At 46.4% G+C, this 26858-nt stretch overlaps 2 protein-coding genes across 7 annotated transcripts in view; one reads left to right on the forward strand and one right to left on the reverse strand.

Moving 5' to 3' along the window:
• LOC135914203 (ileal sodium/bile acid cotransporter-like) overlaps positions 1 to 26858 on the reverse strand; it is a 263412-nt gene that overhangs the window by 67197 nt on the left and 169357 nt on the right. The window lies entirely within an intron of this gene.
• LOC135914204 (uncharacterized) overlaps positions 16090 to 26858 on the forward strand; it is a 45921-nt gene continuing 35152 nt past the window's right edge. Inside the window, exons 1-4 of one of the 4 annotated variants that reach the window (XR_010568248.2) lie at positions 16090 to 16213; positions 17264 to 17320; positions 23060 to 23120; positions 24409 to 24543. Coding sequence is in view for 2 of the 4 variants with exons in the window: in XM_070524188.1 (XP_070380289.1) it covers positions 20398 to 20868; positions 23060 to 23120; positions 24409 to 24491 (615 nt within the window). In the remaining 2 variants the exon portion in view is untranslated. Of the gene's footprint in view, positions 16214 to 17263; positions 17321 to 20383; positions 20869 to 23059; positions 23121 to 24408; positions 24544 to 26858 lie in introns of those variants that run through there. The other 3 variants (XR_011508083.1, XM_070524188.1, XM_070524187.1) reach the window with 3 other exon arrangements.

The following is a 26858-nucleotide window of genomic DNA, read 5'->3' on the forward strand; positions in this document are numbered from 1 at the left end:
ATGAAAAAAAACTGCGTGACAGGACTTTTTCTGATGAACTTTCGCTAACAATTGTATAAAACAGACTAGAGTATTGTGTTTTTTCTATTTGTATTGTGGGCTATCACTTTCTAATAGTGATTGGTGACTGATACTCTTCCAAAACATTTACAACTGTATATGATGAAATAGAGGGTTGTGGTGTACGTATATTTTGCTGCTGTAATGTCTTTGCTTACAGTATTGCTCGTGCAGGAACATATACTAGAAATTAGCCGAGCGATGGAGGAAAAGGGAGAGAGAATAGTAGGGAGGAGGGAAAGAAATTGTGTACTTGTATTATGCTTTGTTGAAGGAAAATATGGAGTGGTCCGCATAAAAGCATCGATGCTTTCGCGGACTACAGGTTACTGTTTTTGGCACATATAAGACATTTATTTTGCTATTGTACTTTCTTTTCTATTGTTTCTTCTGTTCTTAGAGCACAAGACTGTCATTCGGGCCCTAGCACTGCCCAGTCCCGCTCAAAAGCATCATTGCTTTGGTGGGCTGACAAAATATTTGATTTGTATGTTTTATGTTCTAATAAAGAATAAAGAAGAAAAAAAGAACATACAGGAAGTCAGGGGACGAATTCGCAAAGCTCTCCGTTCGTAAGTCCTCTTCGCCATGGCCCAGCCACCTTCACTAATGATAGGGAGCTTCAGAAAAAGAAGACTCAAAGTTAGGGACCGCAAAAGAATTCGTTCACGGGCTATAGTTGGTACATTGCTCTTGAAAACTGAGTTTGTATAGCGGCAAATAGACAGGGCACAAAAGAAGACAAACATGCGCCCGTCTACATCGTTTGTGTTCCTTTATGTCCCGTCTATTTGCGCTGCACAAACTTAGGGAACACAATCCAACGAGCGTACAAAAAACGCAGAGTGGATAAAATGGAGTTTGAGATTGGCTAAAATATACCTCTACAAAAAAAAAAAAAATGCTAGCGTAAGAGCTCTCTGTGACTACGAACCCAGGTTTGCGGGTTCCATAAGAACATATGTTTCAGTCTGATGGGACCAATTCATATAATTGCTATGTCTTAGGTGACACGTCGCTCGGGCTCTGCGATTAAATAAAGGCACGACGTGTTTCATTCAGAAAACGAGCCAGCCTCCGTAGCGGGCGGCCGCGACGTAGGCACATATGTCGCATGTTTATCACAGGCGAGGTCCCTCATCTGTTCTCTCCCCCTTCCCACTCCCTCGTTTTTTTTCTTTTTTCTTTTCAAATGTTTCTTTGTACGTTTCACTGGTTATTTTCGACAAGAACCGTGGGGAAAAAATACATGGATATGCCCCAAAACCACCATAGAAGAACTATACAATAGCGTGATTATATATTTTTATTCATATGCGATACAAAACCCACATGACCAAACAGGATTTCGGAATATGGGGCTGACGGGTTTCTTCGATAGCGGTCACTGTGCCCATTTGTTTCCAAAATGCCATCAACAAATCGTGTGTCTACGTGACCTCGGACAGTTCATGAAAACAGGCTAATCGCCCGTTGTCTGCACGATACACGAGGTACTTGTTAATATATGTGGCAGGCAGTTTGCTTGAACCAGGCGAGGCAGCAGAGAAAAAAAAATGTGATTGTGCTTCTTTACTTGAACAAAGAATCATGCAATCTAAAAAAATTGGTGAATGCGCTGGTCTGTACTAGCGGTCTGTACCATATTTTCTGTACCACGCAAGCTTATTCGTCTTTGTGCAAACGTCAGCTCTGGCACGACACAGCAAGGGTGCACTATTTGGCACAGCAACGAATTTTATGCATGTGCACAGCATATATAGGGTGTCCCAACCATCACCACCAATATTAAAAAGAAATAGCGATTGTGTTACTCGAAGAAAACCCAGTGCGTATTGTTTGCAGTATAGTGGAGTAGCCGCCAGTAATTTTTTCGTTACTGAAATGTAATTAATCATAATAATCATCATATCATCATCATCATCATAATCATCATAATCATCATCAGCAGCAGCAGCGGCCTGTTCATGTCCACTGCAGGACGAAGGTCTCTCCCTGCGATCTCGAATTACCCTAGTCCTGCGCCAACCGATTCGAACTAGCGCCTGCGAATTTCCTAATGTCATCACCCCACCTAGTCTTCTGCCGTCCTCGACTGAGCTTCCCTTCCCTTGCCACCCATTTTGTAACCTTAATGGTCCACCGGTCATCTAACCTACACATTACATGACCTGCCCAGCCCCATTTTTTTCTCCTAATGTCAATTAAAATATCGGCTATCCCCGTTTGCTCTTTGATCCCCACACCACTCTCTTCCTGTCTCTTAACGTTACGCCTAGCATTCTCCGTTCCATCGCTCTTTGCGCGGTCTTTAACTTCCTCTCGAGCTTGTTTGCCAGTCTCCAAGTTTCTGCAACATATGTTAGCATGCATTAATTGTAGAATCACGGTAGAATGCTCTGATTGTATTTTCAATGATAATGGTAAGCTTCCAGTCAGGATCTGATAATGTCTGCCGTACGCGTTTCAACCCATTTTTATTCTTCTGTAAGTTTGTTTCTCATGATCAGGGTCCCATGTCAGTAATTGAGCTAGGTAAACATACTCCTTCACAGACTCTAGAGGCTGACTGGTTATCCTGAACTCTTGTTCCCTTGCCAGGCTATTCATCATTATCTTTGTTTTCTGCATATTAATCTTCTACCTTACTCTTACACTCTCTCTGTTAAGGTCTTCAATCATTTGTTGAAATTCGTTCCCAGTGTTGCTGAATAGGACAATATCATCTGCAAACTGAAGGTTGCTGAGATATCCACCGTTGATCCTTACCCCTAAGCCGTCCCAATTTAATAGCCTGAATACTTCTTCCAAGCATGCAGTAAATAACATTGGAGAGATTGTGTCTCCTTGTCTGACCCCTTTTTGTGTAGGTATCTTCCTACTTTTCTTGTGGAGAATAAGGGTAGCTGTGGAATCTTTGTAGATGTTTTTTTACGTAAATATTTACGTAAACCTCCTGTACTCCTTGAATACGTAGTGGCTCTATGACTGCTGGTATCTCTACTAAATCAAATGCCTTTTCGTAATCTATGAAAGCCATGTAAAGAGGTTTTATTTATTTATTTATTTGTAAACTACCTTACAAGGCCCCTACATGGGGATTGAGTAAGGGGGGCATACAGTCAAGTACATACAATCTAGTAACAACAATAATAAAAGAAAACAGCAGCCAAGTGCACAGCCTAAAAGTCAGAGAAACATATTAGCTACATAAAGCTGCATATGATTACAATAAAAAGGAACAATATAAGTTTGTAACAAACGTATAACAGTGCAAGAAAAAGGTAGAAAAAATAACACAGAACAGTGAGTGTGATATTAATGGTTAACAAAAGTTAAGCGAGTTCAGTGAGTGCTTGAATTTTTCACGGTCAGTTTCGGCAACTATGTTGTCGGGGAGGTTGTTCCAGAGCCGAATGGCACGTGGGATTGCCGACGAGTTATATGCTTCTGTTTTACCATAGATGCGCGTGAAGCTATGATTGTATAATCTGTGCGACGTGTGCGATGACGTTTCCAGGTGTAGGTAACGTTTGTTAGGTTGATTGTACTTTGTAGACTTCTCGATTACCTGATTGATTACATGGATGTGATCCATTGTACAGTATCCCTTCCTGAAGCCAGCCTGTTCCCTTCGTTGACTGAAGTCCAGTGTTGCCCTTATTCTATTGTAAATTATCTTGGTGAATATTTTATAGAATACTGGAAGTAAGCTGATGGGCCTATAATTTTTCAATTCTTTAATGTCTCCCTTTTTGTGGATTAGTGTAATGTTGGCATTCTTCTCTGGGACCCTTGAAGTCGTGAGACAGTTTGTATAAAGAGCCGCCAGCTTTTGAAGCATGATGTCTCCTCCATCTTTGATTAAATCGACTGTTATTGCATCTTTTCCTGCCATTTTCCCACGTTTTATGTCTTGTAAGGCCCTACTAACTTCATCGCTAGTTATAGAAGGAGCCTCTGTAACCTGTTCATTATAACTTCGAATGGAGGTATCGTGGCTGCTCTGGGTACTGTACAGGCCAGTATAAAATTTTTCTGCTGCTTTTACCATATCTTCGAAATTGCTGATGATATTACCCTGCTTATCTTTCAGTGCATACATCTTGCTTGTCCTATACCAAGTTTTCTTCTCACTCATTTCAGGCTGCGTTCATATTTAGCTGCTTCCTCAGTCTTTCTCACGTTATAATTTCGAATATCCCTTATTTTTTCCTTGTTGATCAATATTGACAGTTCCGCGAATGCTATCTTATCTCTTGAGTTGGACACTTTCATTCTTTGTCGTTTCTTTATTAGGTCTTTTGTTAGTTGGGAGAGCTTGCCTACTGGTTGCCTTGGTGCTTACTTACCACTTCAATGGTTGCCTTAGAAGCCAGCCTATAGTTATGGTTACATTCATTACCTCCACGTCATCTTCACCTCTCTGTTCTAAGGCTGCATATTTGTTTGCAAGTACAGCCTGAATTGGTCTGCTTTTACCCTTACTGCGTCTAGGTTGGCCTGTTATTTCGCGACCAATTTTACTCTTTTTAATTTCTTGTTTCACCATTAGGGCTTTTCCAGGTCCAGTTTCTTTTGCTGCGCTTCCTGATGAAGATGTTCGTTATTCGCAGCTTATTCCTTTCCGTGAATTCTACCAGCATCTCACCTCTAGTGTCCCTAGAATCGACGCCGTAGTTGCCAATTGCTTGTTCACCAGCCTGCTTTTCTTCCACTTTCGCATTGGAGTCGCCCATGACTACAATAAACCGAGTTTGCACTTTTCTCATGACTAATTCAACATCTTCATAAAACTGATCTATTTCATCATCATCATGACTGGAGGTTGGAGCGTAGGCTTGTACTACCATTCATCTATGCCTCCTATTAGGTTTTATTACGACTACTGCTACCCTCTTACTAATGCTGTATAATTCGTCAATGCTGCCCGCTGTGTCCTTATGGATTAGGAATACTACCCCGTCATGCTTCTTATCTGGTAGTCCTATAGCAGAGGGCGTGGTCATTAGTCAGCACTGTATAAGCATCACCAGTTCTTCTAACCTCACTAAGGCCAATGATATCTCAAATAATGCCTGATAGTTCCTCAAAGAGTCCTGCTAAGGTAGGTTCTCTAGCGAGACTTCGGGTGTTAAACGTTACCAGGGCCAGTTTCCATTGGTGGCCTGTCCGGGTTTAGGGATTCTTAGTACCCTCTGCTGCGTTGCAGGTCTAACCATCGCCTTGGTCAGGTGCTCGCAGCTGCTGGGGACTGAGGGCCATTGGTTGAACGAATGAGTAATTTGGGAGGTAGTGGCTGAATACTGCACCAGGGAGGCCGATTCCTGTTCTGGTGAGGGAGTGTCCTTTGTTGAAGCTTAGTGGGTGTTCCTAATTTGGTTGTAGCTGGATTAGTACAGCCCCACGGGCTCTCGGCAATCATTCTTTTTTGTTTTGCCGGAGTCAGGTGCCATTAGAAGCCTGGATAACTAAGCAATTAAAGTAATTAAGATAAGTAATTGCAGTTGATTATCTAACTCGACAAGTACTGTCCTAATTATCAAAGTGTCAATGAGGCATTTGTAGGCACAGCCAAGGGACACCTGACTGCGGTATCTTCAGCGACGTAGTAGTTGCGTACTGATCTTTTCCGACTGATAAATAATCCCCGCGAAATATGAAAAATACCACGTTGCTGCGCTCCTACCGGCATTAGAGTTACAGTATGTGGCTCCCGCAGGGTTCCTGTGGGAGCCATATAGAGTAAATCTATCCCACATCATAAAGCAGCGCCCTCGAACAGGCTCCCTCTCAGTTAGCTAGAACGAAATAAAGGAAAGGAAAAATATCGGGATCGAGCCAGTGCCTTATTGCCACGCCCCATCCGAAGTAACATGTCGAGTTTAGTGTTGGTTGGAAACAAGCTGTGATAGCTATTGTCTTAGCTTAGATAAAGACCACGAAATGCCTTTCTTTTCTGCCACAAGACGTAACCGCCAAAGCGAATTGACAACGTTCGTGTTAAAGGTGCGTTTTGTTTCGCACCAGTCGCCATGTTTTTCTCTAATGAGCAGAAGGAAAACATGATCCTTGCCTTGGGAGCTGCAAATGGCAACAAGAGGAGGGCCGCAAATATTTGTATCAGTCATGGAAGTGTGGCGCTAGACCAAACGCATCGACGATCATCAGAAATTATGAAAATCTGAGAGAGAAACCGGCAGCTTCAAGAGACAACGGCGGAGGACTCCATCTTTGAGTCCTAGCCTACGCGCGGATGTTCTAGCGTTTATTGCTTCAAACCCTCATAGCGTGCGGGACGTGGTCGCTCAGGTATCAATTTCCGAGTAATCAGTTTGTAGGAGTCTATATGACTCGGCCTTTCAACCGTACCAACTTAACCTGCACCAGAGCATTGAAAGACTCTGCCTGCACCAATGCTTGGAAGACAGGGACCGGCAGAATCGTCTACATTTATCGAATTGGGTCCTCAGGAAAGCCGACGAGTGCAGCACTTCTTCCATAATTTTCACGAAGTGTGGCCCTTACACGGGAACGAATCTTTTGGTCAAAATGGTGCCGGCGCAGCCTTGACTTCAGAAGTCAACGCGTAGCTCTCACCATCTAGTTTTGAATTGACTTCTGGGGTTTTACATGCAAAACCACGATCTGATTATGACGCACGCCGTAGTGGCGAACTCCGGATTAAGTTTGTCCACCAGGGGTTCATTAACCCCAATGCGCGGGCCACGGGCGTTTTCTAACCTATTCGAACACGTCCTTTGTGTCCGTATTATCTGTGCATTCGTAAGCGGTGCTTACGAATGCACAGATAATACGGGCACACTGAACGCCGATGTCTTTTTTTGTTCTTTTGTACGGCGCAGACGTCCAAATCGCCAATTAGGCACACTTGAAAGTGGTACATTTACTTTCTTGAACGCATCAGTTTTTCCTTTTCTGTACGCGTGGGTCGCTTCCCAGTCTGTTTATTTCGCTTTTATTTTTTGCCACGAACCTGTTTTTGTAGCACGTATACACTCTCATGAAAGGTAAAACCTTCATTTTAATTTGTGTTTGGTCCGGAGCAAGGTAGTGTGAGTGATGATCACGTCACCGCGGCTATCGGTTGTCCGGAAATATTGTCAGAAATCGCAACCTGCTCGTATGCTTGCTCCCCTGCCTGGCCGTCGACACAGGCGGAGCTCTTGGCAATCCGAGACGCAATATCCATCCTCTGTCCGCTGCTTCCGCGATCTAGTAGACACACTGACATCTTCACCGATTCCACAGCTGCCATCCGTTGTCTGCGGCGTGTTCTGAATTCTGACGTTTTGGCACAGGAGATTCAGGACACAGTAGAGAAATTACCCGTTACAGTACGTGTTCAATGGATACGTCGCAATGCACATCCCACACAAGCCTTAGTGGATGCAGCGAGCCATAACAAACCTTGCGTCCACTTCAACTGGCCCCCACCTCTCCGGAGACATGGCTCCTCACAGAAAAAGAACACCTTCGGCGCGCCACGCGAGTACTTCTCCCACCGTGTAGCACCGACCTCCCTGGCGGCCTAGCGCGCTGGGAAGAGGTCTTGTTACGATGGTTACGCCTCCGTGTCGCTCTCACCCCTGCGGTAACCTGGTCGTGGTCGGCACAGTACCGTGCCTCCATCAGCGATTCCTGCCGCTTCTGTCCCGCTCCTGTCTGCGAGGTGGACACTGGGCACCTCCTCTGGACTTGCCCTTCCTTACATGCCCTCCGCCAGAAACACCTGCTTCGATGTGGACCACCCCCAGGTCGGCCGCCAGATGTAGAAGGTTGGATCTTAGGGCCCCACCACCGGACATCGCTGGACTTCCTCCGCGAATCCGGAGTGTATCTACACGTTTAAATATTTCTTTATGCCAGAACGCACGCTGCCGCAATAAAAAAAAAAAAAGATTCTGGCGCGAAATATAGCTGCGTGCGCACTCTTTCGGTGCGGTGCGAGCGCAGCCGGGATCAACATTCTATGCCTATTCTATTATTTTTGGCGTCTCATCTGTGGTCAGAGCCGCGCTTCGGCCGCGTTATCAAGGAGCTTCTGTTATCAGTGTGATCAGTCGGCCTTTAGAGATGGATAATAACTGTGACGTAGAAATGAAAGGAAGGAACAGCTGCGAAGCCACGAAACCTGCTGTTGGTGCTCCTTCCATACCCTTATCAAGTTGATGGGCTCTCTCTTCGGTTTTGCGACAGGCAATGCAGTTGCTTTCAATCAGCTTATTTGAGGGTGCTGCTTCATGATGCAGGTGGGAGCGCAGTCACGTGATATTTTTTTTATATTTCGTGGGGTTTCTTTACCAGCCGGAAAAATATAGTACACAATTAGTACGTTGCTGAAAACACCGCAATTAGATGTCATCTGGGGATGCCTACAAATACCTAATTGTAATTAATTACAATTGCCTAATAAGATGTCAGTAACGAAAAAATTACTGGCGGCTATTCCACTGTACTGGAAACAACACGCACGAAGTTTTCTTCGCGTAACGAACGCAATTGCTCATTCTTTAAGTCTTGCTACATGATAATTGGGACACCCTGTATAGTGTATTTGTGATCTCTGACGTTTGGTAAACAGTACATCGACCAGTCAGGTATCAGTGATAACCTATAATACCCCTGATACACGGGCGAACTAATGCCCTCTGACGTATGAACCCCTTTCATTTACGCTGAAGGACCTTTCACTGAAAGGGGTTTCGCTGCGAAGACGCGGAATGATGCGCTCTCCTTTGTAGGTTTTCAGCAAGCAACACAGCAAAGCATATGACAGTGCTTTTTTAAACAGAAACAGACAAAACGATAAAAAAGGTAGTGTTTCTGGTCAAATCACGTAATTTCTACGCAGAAAATTGTTTCTACAAGCACTAAAATTATTAATAAAGTGCCATAGTTTTCGTCAATTTTTGCGTTGTTAAACTGAGCACGAGCTCACCTCTTTAGGCCTAAATCAGAGTATGTACCCTTCCGCAAGAATCTTTACCAAAATACTTCTTTGTCGTGTGTCACCCTGTGTGAACGCCTTATCAGTAGATGTCCCCTGCTCCAAAGAGCTTTGGAGTGTCCGTGAGTCAGGAATATAAGAGAGCACAACAGCAACGAAGGCTTTTACCTTACGTCGTCGCCATTGAAAATGTACCTCCGTGTTCTCCCAATGTGTAAAGCTGTTTAAGTCCTGTGATCGATCCACAAGACATATCTTATTAAAGATCTTCCAGATTGACAGATCGAAAGATGAATGTACCAGCAGATTTTATTTTAATCTTATGGAAAAAGAAATCGAGCTTTCCTTTTGATCTTACAGAAAAGAAACAGTTTCTTGCCGCGGTATTCTGACTAGTGGGATGAACACGAGAGGGGAATGCGTCGTGCGCCTCATCTTATTTTTTTCCTCCCTCTTTTAGTGTTGATCTTGTTTTCTGTCTGTATAAAAGGCAAAAGCGATAATGATAGCGTGCAGTTTTTTTGTGAGCGCTGGCCATGTGCTTCTTCTCGTATCGTCCCGTCAGGTAGCGCTATTCTTTCTGCAATGACTCACCCGGTAAGCAGTCGAGATAAGCAAGAGACATTAAAATATTGGTGAAAAAAAATTCAGGGAATAGATTGACACGACCGGGCCCGTTACAGGCATAGGTAGTGGTACAATGTAGATAAAGAAATTTTGAGGAATAGAGAGCACATTAAAGAGATGTACACAATAATGCTTGAATGAAAAGCATGTATATAACATACGTGATTAACTCAAGCAGGCAATGTGACTATTTTTCACTGTCCTATATCAAAGAGAATGCCATAAAATCACCACCACCACCAATACTGAAGACATGCCTACTTAAGGCAGATCGACATTGCGTACTACTACGTGCTACTGGAAATATACATACGAGGGACGTTCATAAAGTTAATTATCATTGTCATATATTTATAAAAGGCGTACACGATAGGCATGAAAATGAATGTGCGTCTGTCTATGTTTTAGCGAAATATATTATTCGTATTCTATCTAGTACAGCGCATCACCGCTAGGGCACGAAAACAAAAATAGCAGCACTCATTGGGAAAGTTTAAACACGTGCAGTGGTCCGCTTTCTGTATTTGAAGGGACAAGATGCCAAAAAGAGTCACGCGCAGCTGGTAGCGGGGTATACGGTGATAATGCCCCAGCTCATGACATTGTTGTCAGTTGGAAAACGCTAGGAAGGTGGCAGATGGAAATTCAAGACGATGAGCAAGACGAGAACAAGGTAAAAGCGGGAGCCAACGTTTCGAGAAGTGGACTTGTCTTTTTCAAGGTGACATAGCTTGAAATTCAAGCTATAGGCAACAGCACTTAGTTATTTTTCATTGGGTTGCTTAGTGTTCTGTTTTTCCTTTCTTTTTTTCCCTCCATTTCTTTTGTTACCTTATTTATATATTTATTCAATTTTTTTTCTACGAGCACCATTTTGTGCCGCTTCTTTTATTCTCTTTTGCAGGGAGACGATAATTCACTGACCTATATATACTGTGCAGAGGGAAGCATAGGTCGCCTTGAAGAAAGACAACTACACTTGTCGAAACGTTGGCTCCCGCTTTTACCTTGTTCTCGTTTTGCTCGTTGTCAGATGGCGCAGACGATTTCAGTGCGGTCAAACAAGCCTGGACGACGAAGAACGAATTGGCCGCCGGTCGCTCGATGGTGAACCACAGATTGCTGCGCAAGTGGGAGCTCTAGTGCTCGCCGACTGGCGGATAACTGTTGAAGAACTGGTAGAACAGGTTAATCCGAGTGCAGGCTCTGTGCACAACACACTTCACGACAACTTGCGCATCACGAATGCAGCCGCGCGCTGGGTTCCGCGTTTGCTGACGCCAGTGCAAAAGTACTTGCGCAAGGAAGCAGCCGCAAAAATGTTTTAAGCTTTGCGAGAGCGACTCTGGCGACTTTTTTGACCGCCTGATAAAAATCGGGGACGAGCGTTGAGCGCACAATTATGACCCAGAAACTAAAATGGAATGCACCCAATGCAGGCACGGAAACTCACCCGGACCAATAAAGCCAAGGTTGTGGCGTCATCAGGCAACGCCATGCTGAGCATCTTTTGGGACTGCCGTGGTACTCTTCTCACAGATTATGCCCGCAAAGGCCAAACTATTACGGGAAAGTACTAATGCGAGCTTCTCACCAAATCACGAGGTTCCATCAGGGCGAAGCGTAGAGGAAAGCTCGCGAAAGGCGTCCGTCTCCTCCCTGACAATGCACCGGCTCACTCAGCACAGCTGACGGCGGCACATGCAGCCTCCTTAGGCTATACGAAATTTTGCCCCACCTGCCATATTAACCTGACCTCGCACCAAGTGACTTCTTGCTCTACCCTTGCATGAAGAGTACACTGCGCGGGGAAACACTTTCGGGACGACGACGAAGTGATCGCCCAAGTCGAACTCTTCCTGAACTCGCAAAAGGAGGAGTTCTACTGCGATGGCCGGCGGCAGATCATCCAACGTTGGAAGAAGTGCGTGACCTTGGCAGGATATTATTTGAAGAAAGAATAACCTTCCACTTAAATTTAATTTCTTCATGCCAATAATACGAACTTTATGAACGCCCTTCGCATGCGGCCACGTATAAGCGTCAGGTGGTAGAGCGGGCCACAAATCGATTTCGCGAGCGTCAACTGGGAGCACCACTTGCCCGGCACACGTTCAGTCACCGTGTAGCCAGCGAAAGGACAAATACATTTAGTAAATATTGTTGATAGGCAGCTCTACTGAGCATATTTCACTAGTTCCGTGATATGTCTCTAATATTGTTCCAGCTATTTAAGGCCAGATCGAAAGGAGTCGACAAAGTTTTTGTTAGGACACGCAGCACAGAGCCTTTGTGATGTCAAGCCTGAAGAAGCCAATAAGTGCAGCTGTTTATAATTGGGGCCATTTGGTACTTAAGTCAAAAACATTGTTATATTTTGACTGTGTTTGTTGTCACCTTTATACACGGGGTGATTATTTTTAAGTTTTACGGAATGTTTAAAAATAGGCGGTTGCAGACAACATAACTATAGTCCTTGAGCGGGATTAATCAGGAGACAAACATTACTTGCACGAAAACCCAAAGCACATATAGAACCAGTCAACAAAATTTCACTAATTAGCTTCTTAATAAGTTACTTTACAGCACATATTGCAATTTACGAATTGAAGCCGATGAGCCTACAAGGCGTATCCATTTGAAATGAATTTCCAGAATGACACTAGTTCCGGGATATGTGCCACAAGACTCGCCGCAATAATGAACTGTTGTTCCGCTTACTTTTTTAACGAAGCGCTCTTTTATGAATTGAAGCACAAAAGCAATTTCATCCCACATTTTGGGAAATAATATATCGAAACTCGCGTCATTCTGGAAATTCATTTCAAGTGGATACGTCTTGCAGGTTCGCCGGCTAAGACATGTAAATTGCAATAAGTGCTGTAAAGTAATAATTTTTTGTTAGTTAAATATGTCTCAATTTCTCGTATTATAGTAACATCCGCCTTTTTAAATGATCCAGCTCAAAAACAAGAATTATGACATCTGCCACAGGCGATTCTTAAAGATTACACAGAAGTTAGAAATGATTGCCCCGTATAATATACAAAGAATACAGTACGAAGAAAGGAGTAGAAAGCCATATGCTGCGATTACACCACCAATTTTATTACGCAGCAAATTCAGTTGGTTTGTGCTTCCCACCACCATGCTATGAGGTAAAGTCGAAGCGCGAGCCAAGATATTGCAATGGTGGGACTCAAGTTCAATGTTTTTTTTCCTCGGTGAAAACGCAAATTACTTCAATTAAAATTTCGGTGGTGGAAGTTGACATGCTTCTGAATTATATCCGCTTTCTGCGTATTTTTCCACGGACCACCTTAGTATGTTACCCATGTCTAGATATAGACCAAAATAGCATTTGTGCCAAATTCAGTCCTTTATTTTAGATCCTGTGCGCAGCATAGAGGTCAAAATACAATTTTAGAAGATAGTATGTTTTAGGGAAAGTTCTATAGAAGTAATTCCAGGCTTCCTTCTTTGACCGTTTCTTGTGAAGAATTTCCCAAAAGCGCTATAATTTGCGCGCTTTCACCTCTATGCTAAGGATTGAAAAACGTAAAAGCATTTTGTGAAACTGATTATAATGAAAGCACAATGTCCAGGCAAGGCAAAAACGCAAAGTTTGAAAGAATGCGCGAAACGGTCGATTTATGGCAAATTTTTGTTTCACATCTGGTTTTCCACCGTTTTGTAAAGTTCAAATGGCTCTCACGGCCGCAAAAATTTGTTTTCCGCTCAAAATGTTTCAGGAAAATCCTGTGCGAGTGATGCTCATATACGTGTAATATTTTCGTTATTTTTTGAGAGAAATGGGTATTGATCGAGCACCGTGGCTGTGACAGTTGGCGTGGAATTACCCATTTTTTTTTGTAGCCGCTCAAGATGCCTCACATTCTTCAGCCTCATGTTTTATTCGCGACATGGTACAGTCTCCATCACGCTTCTCTAGAACGTGGGATCTGCACGCTGACTGTTGCGCATAAACCGTCTACCGCAGGCTACTGGTTGGAGACGACATGGGTTGCTTTGAGCATGCGCTCACGGAACACCTATAATACTTAGAGAAAGGAAATTGACCCCGCCGTGGTTGCTTAGTGGCTATGGTGTTGGGCTGCTAAGCACAAGGTCGCGAGATCGAATCCCGGCCACGGCGGCCGCATTTCGATGGGAGCGAAATGCGATAACACCCGTGTACTTAGATTTGAGTGCACGTTAAGGGACCCCAAGTGGGCCAAATATCCAAAGTGCCTCATAATCAGATCGCGGTTTTGGCACGTAAAACCCCATAATTATTTTTTTCTGAGAGAAACTGTACCTTCCACAGTGCAGCAAAAATAAGAATAGCGGTGGTGTCGTGAGCTAAAATATATAACCGAGAGATGGCACTGTGAAAATCAAAACTAATATAATCATCATTACGTAGTAAGCAATATGTCCGCTGTGGTAGGGGCTGGTTGCGCTCGCTGGTTTTGGGCGTTTTGTTACCGCTGTTGGGACGGTATCCGTGTGTACGGTACTCTAACGTGACTATAGATATCTTTATTATGTCACCAGGTGACCGAGAGGCCTCGACTGGCAAAAAAAAAACTTTAAGCAAGTAAGCTTACATTGTTTATTGTCAGTGGTGAATGAAGCAGTACATGCCCATGATTTTCACACAGGTGAGGTGGACTTAATTCTGTCAGTCACTGAGTTTGCAATATACAGAAACACAGATAGCCATCTATTTAATGGAACCGGATCGAGCCAAATTTTCCCATCGTGGTCGGCGTGCCGCTTAAAGCAGGGATAACGAAGCTTGAGGCAATGATATTCATGCTGGGCTACCCTCGTACTGTAGTTGCGTACTGTAGTGGCGTACAGTGCTGCTTGGCGTGTTTCACACTATATATATATTGTCTGCGTTGGACGATTTCAGCTAGATTAAAAAATAAACATAAAAGTTCTAGACAAAGGTAAGTGTCAGCAAGATAAAGTCGAGCTACAATGCCTCATTCTTTTCATAACATTGGTGAGATACAAGCAGTGTCGGAAAGAAAAAAAAAACGTCATACTAAATTTTCCACCACATATATCCTGCTATTGATATTTCTGCTGCACATTTAGTGTTCAGGTGCGGCAGTAACGTTTTTGACGCAAGTGGAGTGCTCGTAGGAAGGCAAGAAACGTTATGGAGGCAAGAGTGCTTAAGTTGACTTCTGCAAATATTGGGTGAATAAACAAGGAGACTAAATAAAGATATAAGTAAACCAAATTAATAGTCACAGGTCCTTGGACAACGCAACTGATGGTTTCATGTTGAAAAAAAAAACCTCCGTTTATGTATTTCAACAAGGAACAGAGGTTGCAAGGATATTAACACTTCTATTGAGTAACAGAGGTCAACAAGGGAAGCCTCATCTTGCAACCAATGTTTCGACAAGCAAACACATTTGTGAGGGCCGTGACGAGCACAAGGCCCCACGCTGTGGCTTTCCTTGCTCGTCCAGTGTTAACTGGCTGAATGTTAAGTGAACTTACTATTCTGCGAGTATATTTCAAAAACTTTTTGGGAGCAGACTGTGCTGAAGTTTTTCATCTGGTCTTTGAAGAGAAATAAAAATTATTTTTAGTGATTTGTCATGTTTGTGAAGTGTGGAGTAGGCCGGTTGTGTGAGCTTGCCTTTTCTAGCATTTCTTATCTTACTGTGCAGGGCTAGCTTAGTTATTGATTTCATGCTAACTTTGTTCACAAACCACGTAAGAGTGACTGCCAGAGATTCAGTCACCATGAAGTGCAATTTCCTCAAAATTGCATTGAGCGCTTTTGATCATTTTAAACTTCTTTGCATTTTCATGTAACAAATTATCGATGTTAGGGATCATGTGATACATGATGGCATTGCCCGTCAAGCTGATTTGCAAAGAGCAGATGACAGAGTTTGTGCATTACCATGTAGGAACTTGCTACCTTGTTTTTGTTCTGGTCATCATGTTTGTAATGACCAGAAAAGGAATAAGTTGGGTCTCAATGTCTACTTCTCGTTTGTCATAAAGCGGCCTTAAAAGCAAATAAGCGTGTATGTCAAATTTTAGCATTACTGCTCGGTACGATACAAAACTGCACACTGTTGCTTTCCTGATAAGGCTCACACTTCTCTATCTGGTGAACTTGCAAACAATTCCTGGTGAGGCCCATAGTTCACGAGGACCTGTTGTTATTATGGTGACCGCTGAGCTTCTTGTGGCTTGGCGTGGGCAGCTTGCAGACCAATAATCTCTCTTTTGTCCGTGTTCCTAAAAAAGAGAAATGATGAATCCATGACAAACATGCAAGCAATAAATGGTGAAACAAAAGGTCGCCCAATAAATGAACAAATCGCAGTTGCAATTAAAGTGTTCAAAAACATGCCCTAAATGATTCTGGCCCTTGATGTTACTTCCAGGGGTGAAAATTCATTGTTGACTTGTACGTCCAGAGACAATAGCGTCCAAATAGGTGAACAAATACGAGCAGCGTCTTGGAGGCCGGAGTGAGAAAAAAAATAAGCCTGAATTACTATGGTGGAAGTGGTGAGTTTGTGATTCATTTCTGACTAAGAACTGTGCACAGAACGCTCCACGACAGAAAAGCACACCCACACAACACTGTTTTGCATGTGCATTTTTTAAATCAATGGTTTCCTTGCGTGCGCGGTGCTTAGACAAACCTCGATTAGGTGACAATTGTTTCTGCCAGGTACTAGTAATAAACACAGTAATTTTGTTATGTCTCAAATGCAATTAATCTAACTGTATCACCGGAAGTACATTTTACACTAATGGGTAGTGAATTTATCGCGGTGTATCATTTGTGCAGAAACAGCCAAAACTATTATTGACGCTATACTCCGTGTTAGGAATTTGAGCAACGTGGCAAAATAACAAGAGCCTTGTTTGAAATGCCTTTGAAGGGCAATAACTATACAATTATTATTTTCCCCATTTACGAAAGGATTACAGGAATCTGTTTTACCCGCCTCGCACGCAAAGAAATTTAAAGTTGAAAATGCGAAGCACCGTTTTTTACTCACCGGTGCACACGCCCACGGGCTGCATGGTTAATCCGCTTTCGTAGGTAATCTCCAAGCCGACTGTGCTCGCTTCCAGCGATGAATTTTCGCGCCAGCTAGCACTTTTTGAAAGCAACACGTCATTACGCGGCCAGACGCCGTAGATCGCTAACGATGGAAGCCGTGCGGCCGTTATGCCAGTGAAACGCCGCAGCTGATAAAATTCACCGTCTTTAAACACGTTCGATTCGTGGCGGCTATCGAATGTTAGGCGCATAAACTGGCTGAAATACTGTTATAAAAATAAAACTGCTTTAAAACGAACCTTCGTGGTGCTGCTCAAAGAAAACGGCCACCCCGTTCGCAAATATTACCGCCGTACAATTTGAATCGTTAAATGGCCCGGAGTGCAATCGATACCAATGGACTGCTGCTTATCGCACGTTAGTGAGGCTTCAAAACCTTTATTCAAGTAATAAGGCACATACAACAGAAGTCTAATAAAAACAATGACCTACTTGTTTTGTAGAAAATGATATGTTTAACTATATTTGTTGTTTACTATATGCAGATTTGCAGATCAAATAGGATGGATGGATGTTATGAGCGTCTCCTTTGGAACGGGGTGGTGAGTTGCGCCACCAAGCTCTTGCTATTATGCTGCCTAACGTCCTACCTGGGTAAAAAAAAAGAAAAAAGAATAAAAACACGCGATTAATTCCCATAATCAAATTTTCTGACCTCTATTGTGAACTTTGTTTTTGTACGTCTCCGTTTTTTGTCGTTTCCCTACTTTTCTTCCACCAATCTTCCAATCTCCTCTTACTCATCTCTATTGCGGACATGTTTACTTTCCCCCTGCTCGCCACGGTCATGTCTTGGCTGCCGAGACGCACCGTGACAGCACAACACTTCAGGGGGCCTCCTACGAATGACCAGGAAAGCCATGGGGCCCCTCCAGCCTTGTCCAGCTGGCTCTACGCCTCTGGAGGCAGGCAGTCCTGTGTGGTGACTTCAACGCCCACCACACAGACTTAGGAAGCCCCGCTGCTCCAGCCGAGGTCGAAGCCTCCGCGACGCCATCAGCAGAGCCGGACTGGTGATCCTGAACAGCGGAGGACGCACCTATGTCCGCCGAGGGGTGAACTCAGCCATCGATCTCTCGATCCCGCACCACAGAATAGTGCTCCTACTCCTGGGACACAACTCCGGACATTTGGGGTTCGGACCACTTCCCCATTGTGATCACCTCTGTGCACGGAAGGAAGCAAAAGGCCAGAACTTTCCACGTCATAGACTGGTCTCTGTTTAGGAAGCACTGTAGTGAGGCGGCCGATCGCTGTGACTTCCTGTACGCCATCGAGGAGTGCGCCCAGGCGGCTACCGTTACCGGCTACCTTGCCCCGGATCTCCGCCTACTCAATCTCTGTGCCTCCAGGCGTCGCACGGAGCGTAGAGCAATTCGGACAGGGAAGGCAGAGCACTGGACTGAACACAGACGAGTGGACGCCTGCTGTAGAAGACAGGCCCGGTGCAGGAGGAACCAGAGGTGGGTGAGCCTGTGCTCTAGCATCAAGTACCGTTCAAGGGGCCCCCTAGCCTGGCGACTACTCAAGTCACTCACCCGCAAGAGGACGAGCCGTCAACCCGTCCTCGCTGTGGCCATCTCGCTAGGAATCAGCGAAGAGGCCCTCGTGGAACTCCTGGCGGACCGGTTCGCCCCTCCCGTGCCCCCTGCACGGACACCCCCCTGCCCAGCTGCCCACCTGTTTACACAGCCTCCACCCTGCTTGGACGTCCAGCCAGGTCGCTGCCCTCTGCCAAGAGCCACTTGCCCTGCACGAGCTCCAGGAGGCTGAGGCGAGGGAAACGCCGCAGCGCACCAGGAGCAGACGGTGTAACGCCACAGATGCGCCGTAACCTGACCGCCAGCGAGCAACGACGCCTGCTCGAGTGCTTCAACGAGGTCTGACAGTTGGGGCAGGTGCCAGAGGCATGGCGCACAGCCATTGTGGCACCCATCCTCAAGGCCAGAAAACCGGCTGGGGAACTGTCATCCTATCGACCGGTCTCCCTCACCTCCGCTGCCTGCAAGGTGATGGAGGCCATGGCCCTGGCACGACTGGACTGGGTGGCCCGCGCTCTCGGCTTCCTGGCAGACCAGCGGACAGGCTTCCGGCGGTGGGCGGTGCACTGCGGACTCCATCGCTGACATAGTGTCCACCCTTGAGGACGCCAAGGCCGGCGGGGACCTCATGATGCTCTTGCTGATCGACGTACAGGGTGCCTTCGACAGCCTCCCTCACGCAGTCATCCAGCAGGGCCTGGACCTCCTCGGTAACTGTGGCAACCTGCGGGAGTTTCTCTCGTCGTTCCTGCACAATCGCACCCTCAGGATACGTGTTGGTCGATCGAAAAGCACCCGCCGTCCAGTCGCTGCAGGCGTGCCAAATGGGTCAGTGGTGAGCCCCTTCCTTTTCAACCTGGCCTTGGCACGGTTGCCTGCTGCCCTGCCGACCGACCCTCACTTTCCCGTGCAGTCCTCAATCTACGCGGACGACATCGCCCTATGGGTGCGGGGACCATCGCAACACATCCGCAAGGCACGTGCAGCCCTACAGAGAGCCCTCGACACTGCGGCTGCCCACTTGTGCAACATCGGCCTTACCATCTAGGCCAGAAAGACCGAGGCCTTGCTGCTGCATCGCAGAGCAGCAGCCCACCGCTCAGCTGCCCGGCTGCGCTTGGAGGGCGTCCGGATCCCATGGAGCAAGGCAGTCACTTACCTGGGGCTGTGCATTGACCATCGGCTGACCTGGCTGCCGGTTACCAAGGCCCTGTGCGCCCAGACGCTTCGGGTCCGCAAGCCGACCTCACAGCTCCTTGCCCGTGTACCACCAGGTGGGCCCTGCAGCTTTTTGAAGCTGCAGCCACTTCACGGCTACTGTATGCCCTCCCTCTTGTGGCGCTGCGCCTCCTCCCCCCCCCCCCACGCCTGCGGAAACTGGAGCTGCAGCACCGGTCAGCAATACGGCTCTGTCTTGGCGTTCCCCGAACCTCACAAGTGGCCGCCACTCTTGCTGAGGCAGGTGCCTGGCCGCTGTCACTACTCTTCCTGCAATAGGGGCTACGACACATTGATTGCCTACACCATGCCGCAGATGGTCAAGCACTCCTGACCCGCCTACGCTGCCGGCCAGCATCACACATGGGACAGCTGTGTGGCCTCTTTAAGGAAGTAATAGGGGACACGCCTGCGAACGCTGTACAGCCTCGCCCACCACAGCGACCACCAGTCCCTATCTTGGCGGAGCTGCCAGGTGTCTCGAAGAACCGTACCCCAACATGTGCCCTACAGCAGACGGCAGCCTCTCTCCTCGAAGAGAGACTTGGGGACCACCTTCAAATCTTCGTCGATGGATCCGTGATACCGGAGACGGGCTCATCCACAGCAGCCTGCGTTGCACCAGCCCTATAATAGAGCAAGCTGTCCCGTCTCTCGGAACATGCAAGCTGTCCCGTCTCCCGGAACATGCAAGCTCTACCGCAGCAGAGCTCGCAGGACTCCACCTTGCTGTGGACCTACTGGCAGAGGAGCTACCAGCGATCCTGGCAGCCATCTTCTGCGACTCCAAGGCGGCGCTGCTCTGCCTGCAGAGCCCTGACAGGGCTAGCCTTGGGGTTGCGCTGCTGTATTCAAGACTGATGGCCCTTCAGGACGCAGGATGCTCACTATCCCTGCATTGGCGACCGGCACACGTGGGGATCCCGGGCAATGAAGAGGCGGACACTCTTGCAAAGAGTGCCCACGACTCAAGCGCCCCCCTCAACCCTGCTGTAACGGCCGCAGACTTCTCGAGAAACAAGCTGCGCCGGCACATCATTGCCTGCCACCCGGACAAAAGGGTCTCCCTGGGCCGGCCTCCACGGCCTCCCACGAATGGATGCCTCGTTGCTGCTCTAAGTGCGAGTTGGCTGCTACTGGACGGCAGCCCGCCGGCACCGCCTTGGGAAAGCCAATTCGCCAGCCTGTGCCCTCCTGCAGAGACTCTGGAGCACCTCCTGCTGGCCTGCCCTGCTCACCTGCAGCACCGCGGCCGACTTCTGCAGGAGTTCCACCGCCTGGGGCTCCCATGTTCATTACAGGAAGATATCCTCTTCTCCTGTCGTAATCAGGTACCAGCCTTCCTAAGTGTCGTCGACTACCTCGACTCGTCGGGGCTCTCGGCGAGACTATAGGAAAATTTCTACAAAGACACCACCCCTGGCTTCGCGATCCGCCACAACTTCGCTTCTGCTAGGCCACCTCCTATACGGTTTATCACCAGCCTACCCCTCTGGTCGAACCCACTGGGCCCTCCCGGCCGGGCTGCTCTGATGCTGCTAGGATGACCCTCTACCTTTCTCCCTCCTACCCTCTCTCTCCTTTGCTCCCATCTCGCCCACCCTGCTGACGCTGAGCCGTGCTCCCGCATCGGTTGCAGAAGATAGTGCTAGCCTTTCCTCCTTTCCCCACAAGAACCACTTCTCTCTCTGCAGCCACTGAACTCCGTGAACTCCGTGAAGCTCTCCGTGAACCGAAGGGCTTCAAGGAGTCCATTGGTGCCTAAAAAGACCGCTGGGCAGATATCTTCACATTCTAGTAAAACATGCTCCATCGCTTCCCTACCTTTACCATAGCAAGCACATGCTTCTTGTTCGTTCTTATGTCTCGCTATATAGCATAGAGTTAATATGCTTTATAGGTGCGTGTTCTAAGGCACCCTGATCTCGCTTCGAAAGTTACTCATGGCAGGTTACTCATTGCTGCGTATTTAGCCGCGTTGAGCGCCCCTAGCAGAAAAAGTGCAATGTATGCGATCACATTACAGTAGCTCCGCTTACGAGCTTCATCCTAGAACGCGCCGCGGATGATTTTTGGCCCTCTGTGGCGATGGCTGGAGCTTTAGAGTGTGAGGTATACGCTACCCGATTGGCTGAGCGCCATTTCTGGTAGTTTTCGCCTTGCGATTGGCTTTCATGGCACCATTTTACTGAAGGCTACGTCCTACATCACGTGATCTGCTGAGCGATCTGGAGAAAAACGTCGTGCCTTGCCGCAGCACGCCTATAACTAATTAGATGTGACATTTTCGCTCCACAGAGGATTACGTGACAAGCGGTGGCCTATCATTCAAACTATCACGGAAGAAAACATGTCTCGACCTAGCGACCCCCAATAGCTGGTGCACACCAACCCAGTGCTCTATAGACACGTGTGCTGTGGGCAGCCCATCACACTTAGTCCGTTAACTGTGTCAATTTTGGTGCATTTAGCACGTTGCTAAGCAACTAGTTCTCATCGAACCCACCTGTAAGCCTATATACCAAGGGAAAGATTTACAACGCTTTTTTTAGAAAGTGCATTTTCCCTCCAGCATCAGGATTGGTTGGCATTTGCCCTTACGAGCCAATTCCAAGAGACTGTTTCTGGACGTGGAGCTTGGTCATAGTAGCTCGGTCTGCGATTGATAGCCTCGCTGGCTAATCCGCCACTATGTGAATGGTTCGGCCCGAAATTTTTTACGCTACAGCTGTTCGTAAGAGCAGGTGCAGCCAGCAGTGATTGCTAAACCTATGGTTAGCTGACACGGCCCAAGCAATGGCCAGTAGCACGTAGGAACGGAAAGCTTTGTGAATTCGGCCCCTAATTTAGACGTTGGACAGTATCGGATAAAACCTTGTAAAAATTCGCGAACAATTTTGCCATGTGAATGAACGGGAACATGAATAGTATAAAGCAGTGGCATTCGCGCGAATTCACACTACTCTTGACGTATATTATGTAATGATGATGATGATGATGTGTGGTTTTTTGTGGCGCAAGGGCCAGGCTTGGCCAAAGAGCGCCATGACAAGTGGTAATGTTGACGATGTATTATGGAAGATGTGACTTGGCTGTAAAGTGGCCTAAAAATATTCGCTGTAAAGTGCGTAAAATTAACTTGTTATAAAATTATGGCGATGACAAATGGCGAATACTATGAACATTAAAATCCATCGTAGAAGAATGATGCAAAGTGGAAAAATATAGGATGTTAAAATTACTTGGAGCACTGCTGCCTCGCCAGAGCCCTTGAAACACAAGGGCCTAGAGGCATGTGCGATACGAAAAAGCTATCGCAGCGGCATCCTCTGAAGAGAGGACCCGCTACGAACATGTGGGGCTAAAAACATGCAAGACAACATCTTTCAAAAAGCTTAGTACTGAGTTGGTGTCAAATAAAGGTTCTGGGCCGAGTAACATAGCAGGATGAAGGGGGATGTGCTGTCGGTATGCTAAGGGAAAATGTTTCTTTCTTTCATATTCGGCTTCCCGACACTCCAGGAGGACGTGGAGGACGGTCAGCCTCTCCCCGCATCTACCGCAGGTTGGAGGCTCGTTTCCCGTGAGTAAAAAGTTATGTGTGCCAAAAGTGTGTCCTATTCTTAGACGACAGAATAGGACATCTGTCCGGCGGGATTTTGTTACAGGAGGCCAGAAACCTAATTGCGGCTTTATTACATGCAGTTTATTATTATTTATTTCTTCGTCCCACATGCGTTGCCAGTGGCTTCGTAGTTTCCTTCTTAAGAAAGGCTTCAGGTCTGTGACAGGGACCGAAGCAGTAGGATTATCTGCATGCAATGAGATTGATGTGGCCATCTGGTCAGCTAGAACGTTTCCCTCGATGCCCCTATGTCCAGGCACCCAGTATATGATCACATGTTGGTTAGACATATATGATTTGCACAGTGCGGAGTAGAGCTCATTAAATACTGGATTTTTGTGATTACAGAAAGACATCAAGGCCTTCACAACACTGAGGGAGTCCGTATATATAACTGATTTGTGGAGTTTTGATTTATTTATATGCTTTACGGCCGACAGCAGTGCGTAGGCCTCAGCCGTAAAGATACTAGTTTCCGGGCGCAGTACGTCGGATTCCGAGAAGGATGGACCGACGGCTGCATAGGACACCCCGTCGTGTGACTTTGATGCGTTTGTGTAGAACTCCGTGCAGGAGTATTTGTGCTGGAGTTCCCGGAAATGCATCTTGATTTCAATCTCTGGAGCATGCTTTGTGACTTCCACGAAAGATATATCACATTGTATGAGCTGCCACTCCCAAGGAGGTAGCAGCTTGGCTGGATGCATTAGGCGAAGCTCGAGGAGTGGAACGTGCATTTCTTCGCTAAGCTCCCTCACACGCAGCGAGAAAGGCTGTCTTACGGACGGACGATTGCGAAAGAGTGTAGCACATGTCATGTCATTAATGGTATTAAAACAGGGATGTTGGGGGTTTGAGTGGACTTTCAGAAAATATGTATGGCTGATGTATGTTCTCTGCAGATGAAGTGACCACTCATTTGATTCTACATATAAACTTTGTATGGGACTCGTTCTGAAAGCGCCAGTGGCCAATCGGATTCCTAGATGGTGGACTGGGTCTAGCATCCTTAGTGCGCTCGGGGCGGCAGAGTGATAAATCACGGCGCCATAGTCTAGTCGCGATCGAACGAGGCTTTTATAGAGATTCATTAAGCACTTCCTGTCACTACCCCACGTAGTCTGGGATAGAAGTTTCATTATGTTCATTGTTTTCAGACATTTTTCTTTAAGATGTTTAATGTGGGGGACGAAAGTGAGTCTGTAGTCGAGTATGAAACCTAGAAATTTGTGTTCTTTGTTTACAGGTATCTGTTGTCCACACATTTCTAAGCACGGATCCAGAACCAGGCCTCTCTTCCTTGTAAACAAAACACAAGAACTCTTATGAGGATTAATTTTGAATCCATTTTTCTCTGCCCACCCTGACACCTTGTTCAAACCATGCTGTACCTGTCTCTCGCACACTGCGAGGTTACAGGATTTGAAACCAATTTGAATGTCGTCCACATAGACGGAATACAATATAGCCGGTGGTAAGGATGCACGAAGTGTTGTCATCTTAACAATAAAGAGTGTGCAACTGAGCACGCCACCCTGGGGTACACCAGTTTCTTGTGTAAAAGGACGTGACAGGACATTGCCAACTTTTACCCGGAAAGTGCGATTGGACAGGTAGCTTTTTATTACGTTTAGCATATTACCATGAATGCCCATTTCTGACAAATCTGTCAAGATTCCGTAGCGCCAGGTCGTATCGTACGCCTTCTCCATGTCGAGGAATATCTATAATAAGAACTGTTTGTGTACAAACGCGTCCCGGATATTTCCTTCAATACGTACAAGATGGTCAGTTGTGGAGCGCCCTTCTCGGAAGCCACACTGACAGGGATCAAGCATTTTGTTCTGTCCAAGGAAATGGATGAGTCGCCGATTTATCATTTTTTCAAATACCTTGCGCATTCAACTTGTGAGGGCTATCGGGCGGTAGCTTGCCACTGAGGAAGGATCTTTGCCTTGTTTTAAAACAGGGACCACAATGGCTTCTTTCCATGCGGTCGGGAGGTACCCTGCGTCCCAGATAGTGTTAAAAAGTGTAAGTAGTGTAAGTTGCGTGTCATTGTGTAAGTTTTTGAGCATTTCATACATGATTCTATCAGATCCTGGTGCGGAACTCTTGCATGCGCTCAAGGCCGCTTTCAACTCGGCAGCACTAAATGGGCAATTATAGGGTTCATTCTGTCGGCATTTATTGATGAGTGGCTTGCATTCTTCTATTTCTTTATATGTCAGGAATGATTGCGAATAATGGTTGGAGCTTGATACACTCTCAAAGTGCTCCCCAAGTGAGTCTGCTTGTTCAAGCAGGGTATCGCCTTGTGGGTTTACCAGGGGGAGTGAATAAGTTTGTCGTCCTCTTATCCTGTTAACCCTGTTCCAGACTTTCGATTCCTCTGTATAAGAGTTTATGCCCGATAAAAACTTTTGCCAGCTTTCTCTTCTGGCCTGCCGGCGGGTTCGCCTGCCTTGTGATTTTACTTTTTTAAAGTTAATAAGATTCTCCGCAGTGGGGGAGGCGCGTAGCAACCCCCACGCTTTGTTCTGATTTTTACGTGCGATCCTACAATCGTCGTTCCACCACGGGACACGCCGTTTGCAGGACAGACCATTTACTTGTGATACACATTTAGATGCGACATCTATTATGAAGGCTGTAAAATATTCGACAGCAGCGTCAATTTCTAGCGAGGACATGTCATCCCACGAAATACAAGATAGAGTTCGAAATTTTTCCCAGTCGGCAGTGTCAATTTTCCACCTAGGAGCCTGTGGTGGATATTCCTTTTCTTCGGGTGTTCTAAGCAGTATTGGGAAGTGGTCGCTTCCGTAAGGATTGTTGTTAACTTGCCATTCGAGTTCAGACAGTATTGACGGGGAAACTAGGCTAAGATCAATTGAAGAAAAGGTTCTGTTTGCGAGACAGTAATAAGTGGGTTCCTTCTTATTCAGCAGACACGCACCGGACGAAAAAAGGAATTGTTCAACGAGACGACCTCGCGCATCGATACGAGAGTCTCCCTACAAGCTGCTGTGTGCATTGAAATCACCCAGAACAACATAAGGTTCTGGCAATTGATCTATAAATGATTGGAATTCATGTTTCGTTAATTTGTGATGTGGGGGGATGTAAAGAGAGCTAATAGTGACAAGTTTGTTTAGAAGAACAGCTCGAACCGCCACTGCTTCAAGAGGCGTTTGTAGCTGTAGAGGTTGACACGCAATGCTTTTATGGATGATAATGGCAACGCCGCCCGATGATGCGACACCATCATCGCGATCTTTGCGAAAAGTTATATACTGTCGGAGAAAGTTTGTGTGTTTTGATTTTAGGTGTGTTTCCTGTAAACACAGCACTTTTGGATTGTGTTGGTAGATGAGTTCTTGGACATCATCAAGGTTTCTCAGAAGACCTCTGACATTCCATTGTATAATTTGTGTATCCATATTTAAAGTGAATTTGTGCTGTGTTTACGGAAACGGAGGTGATGCCTTAGATTACAGAGCTCTTGCGAGGCCCTGTAACCGGGGTTCTGCCTTTTTGGAGCGTTCGAGGGAGCCTCGCCGCTCCTTGGGCGCTTGGGGCGCCGTGGGGATAGGTGTTGTGTCCATTGCCTCTTCTGAGGCGCGGGACACGCGCTCTTGAGAGCGAGAAGTTTTTCGAGAGAGTCTCACCTCGGAAGGCGAGACCCCTGCGCCC

Source organism: Dermacentor albipictus, chromosome 1 (genome assembly GCF_038994185.2).
Source record: "Dermacentor albipictus isolate Rhodes 1998 colony chromosome 1, USDA_Dalb.pri_finalv2, whole genome shotgun sequence".
Taxonomy (NCBI): domain Eukaryota; kingdom Metazoa; phylum Arthropoda; class Arachnida; order Ixodida; family Ixodidae; genus Dermacentor; species Dermacentor albipictus.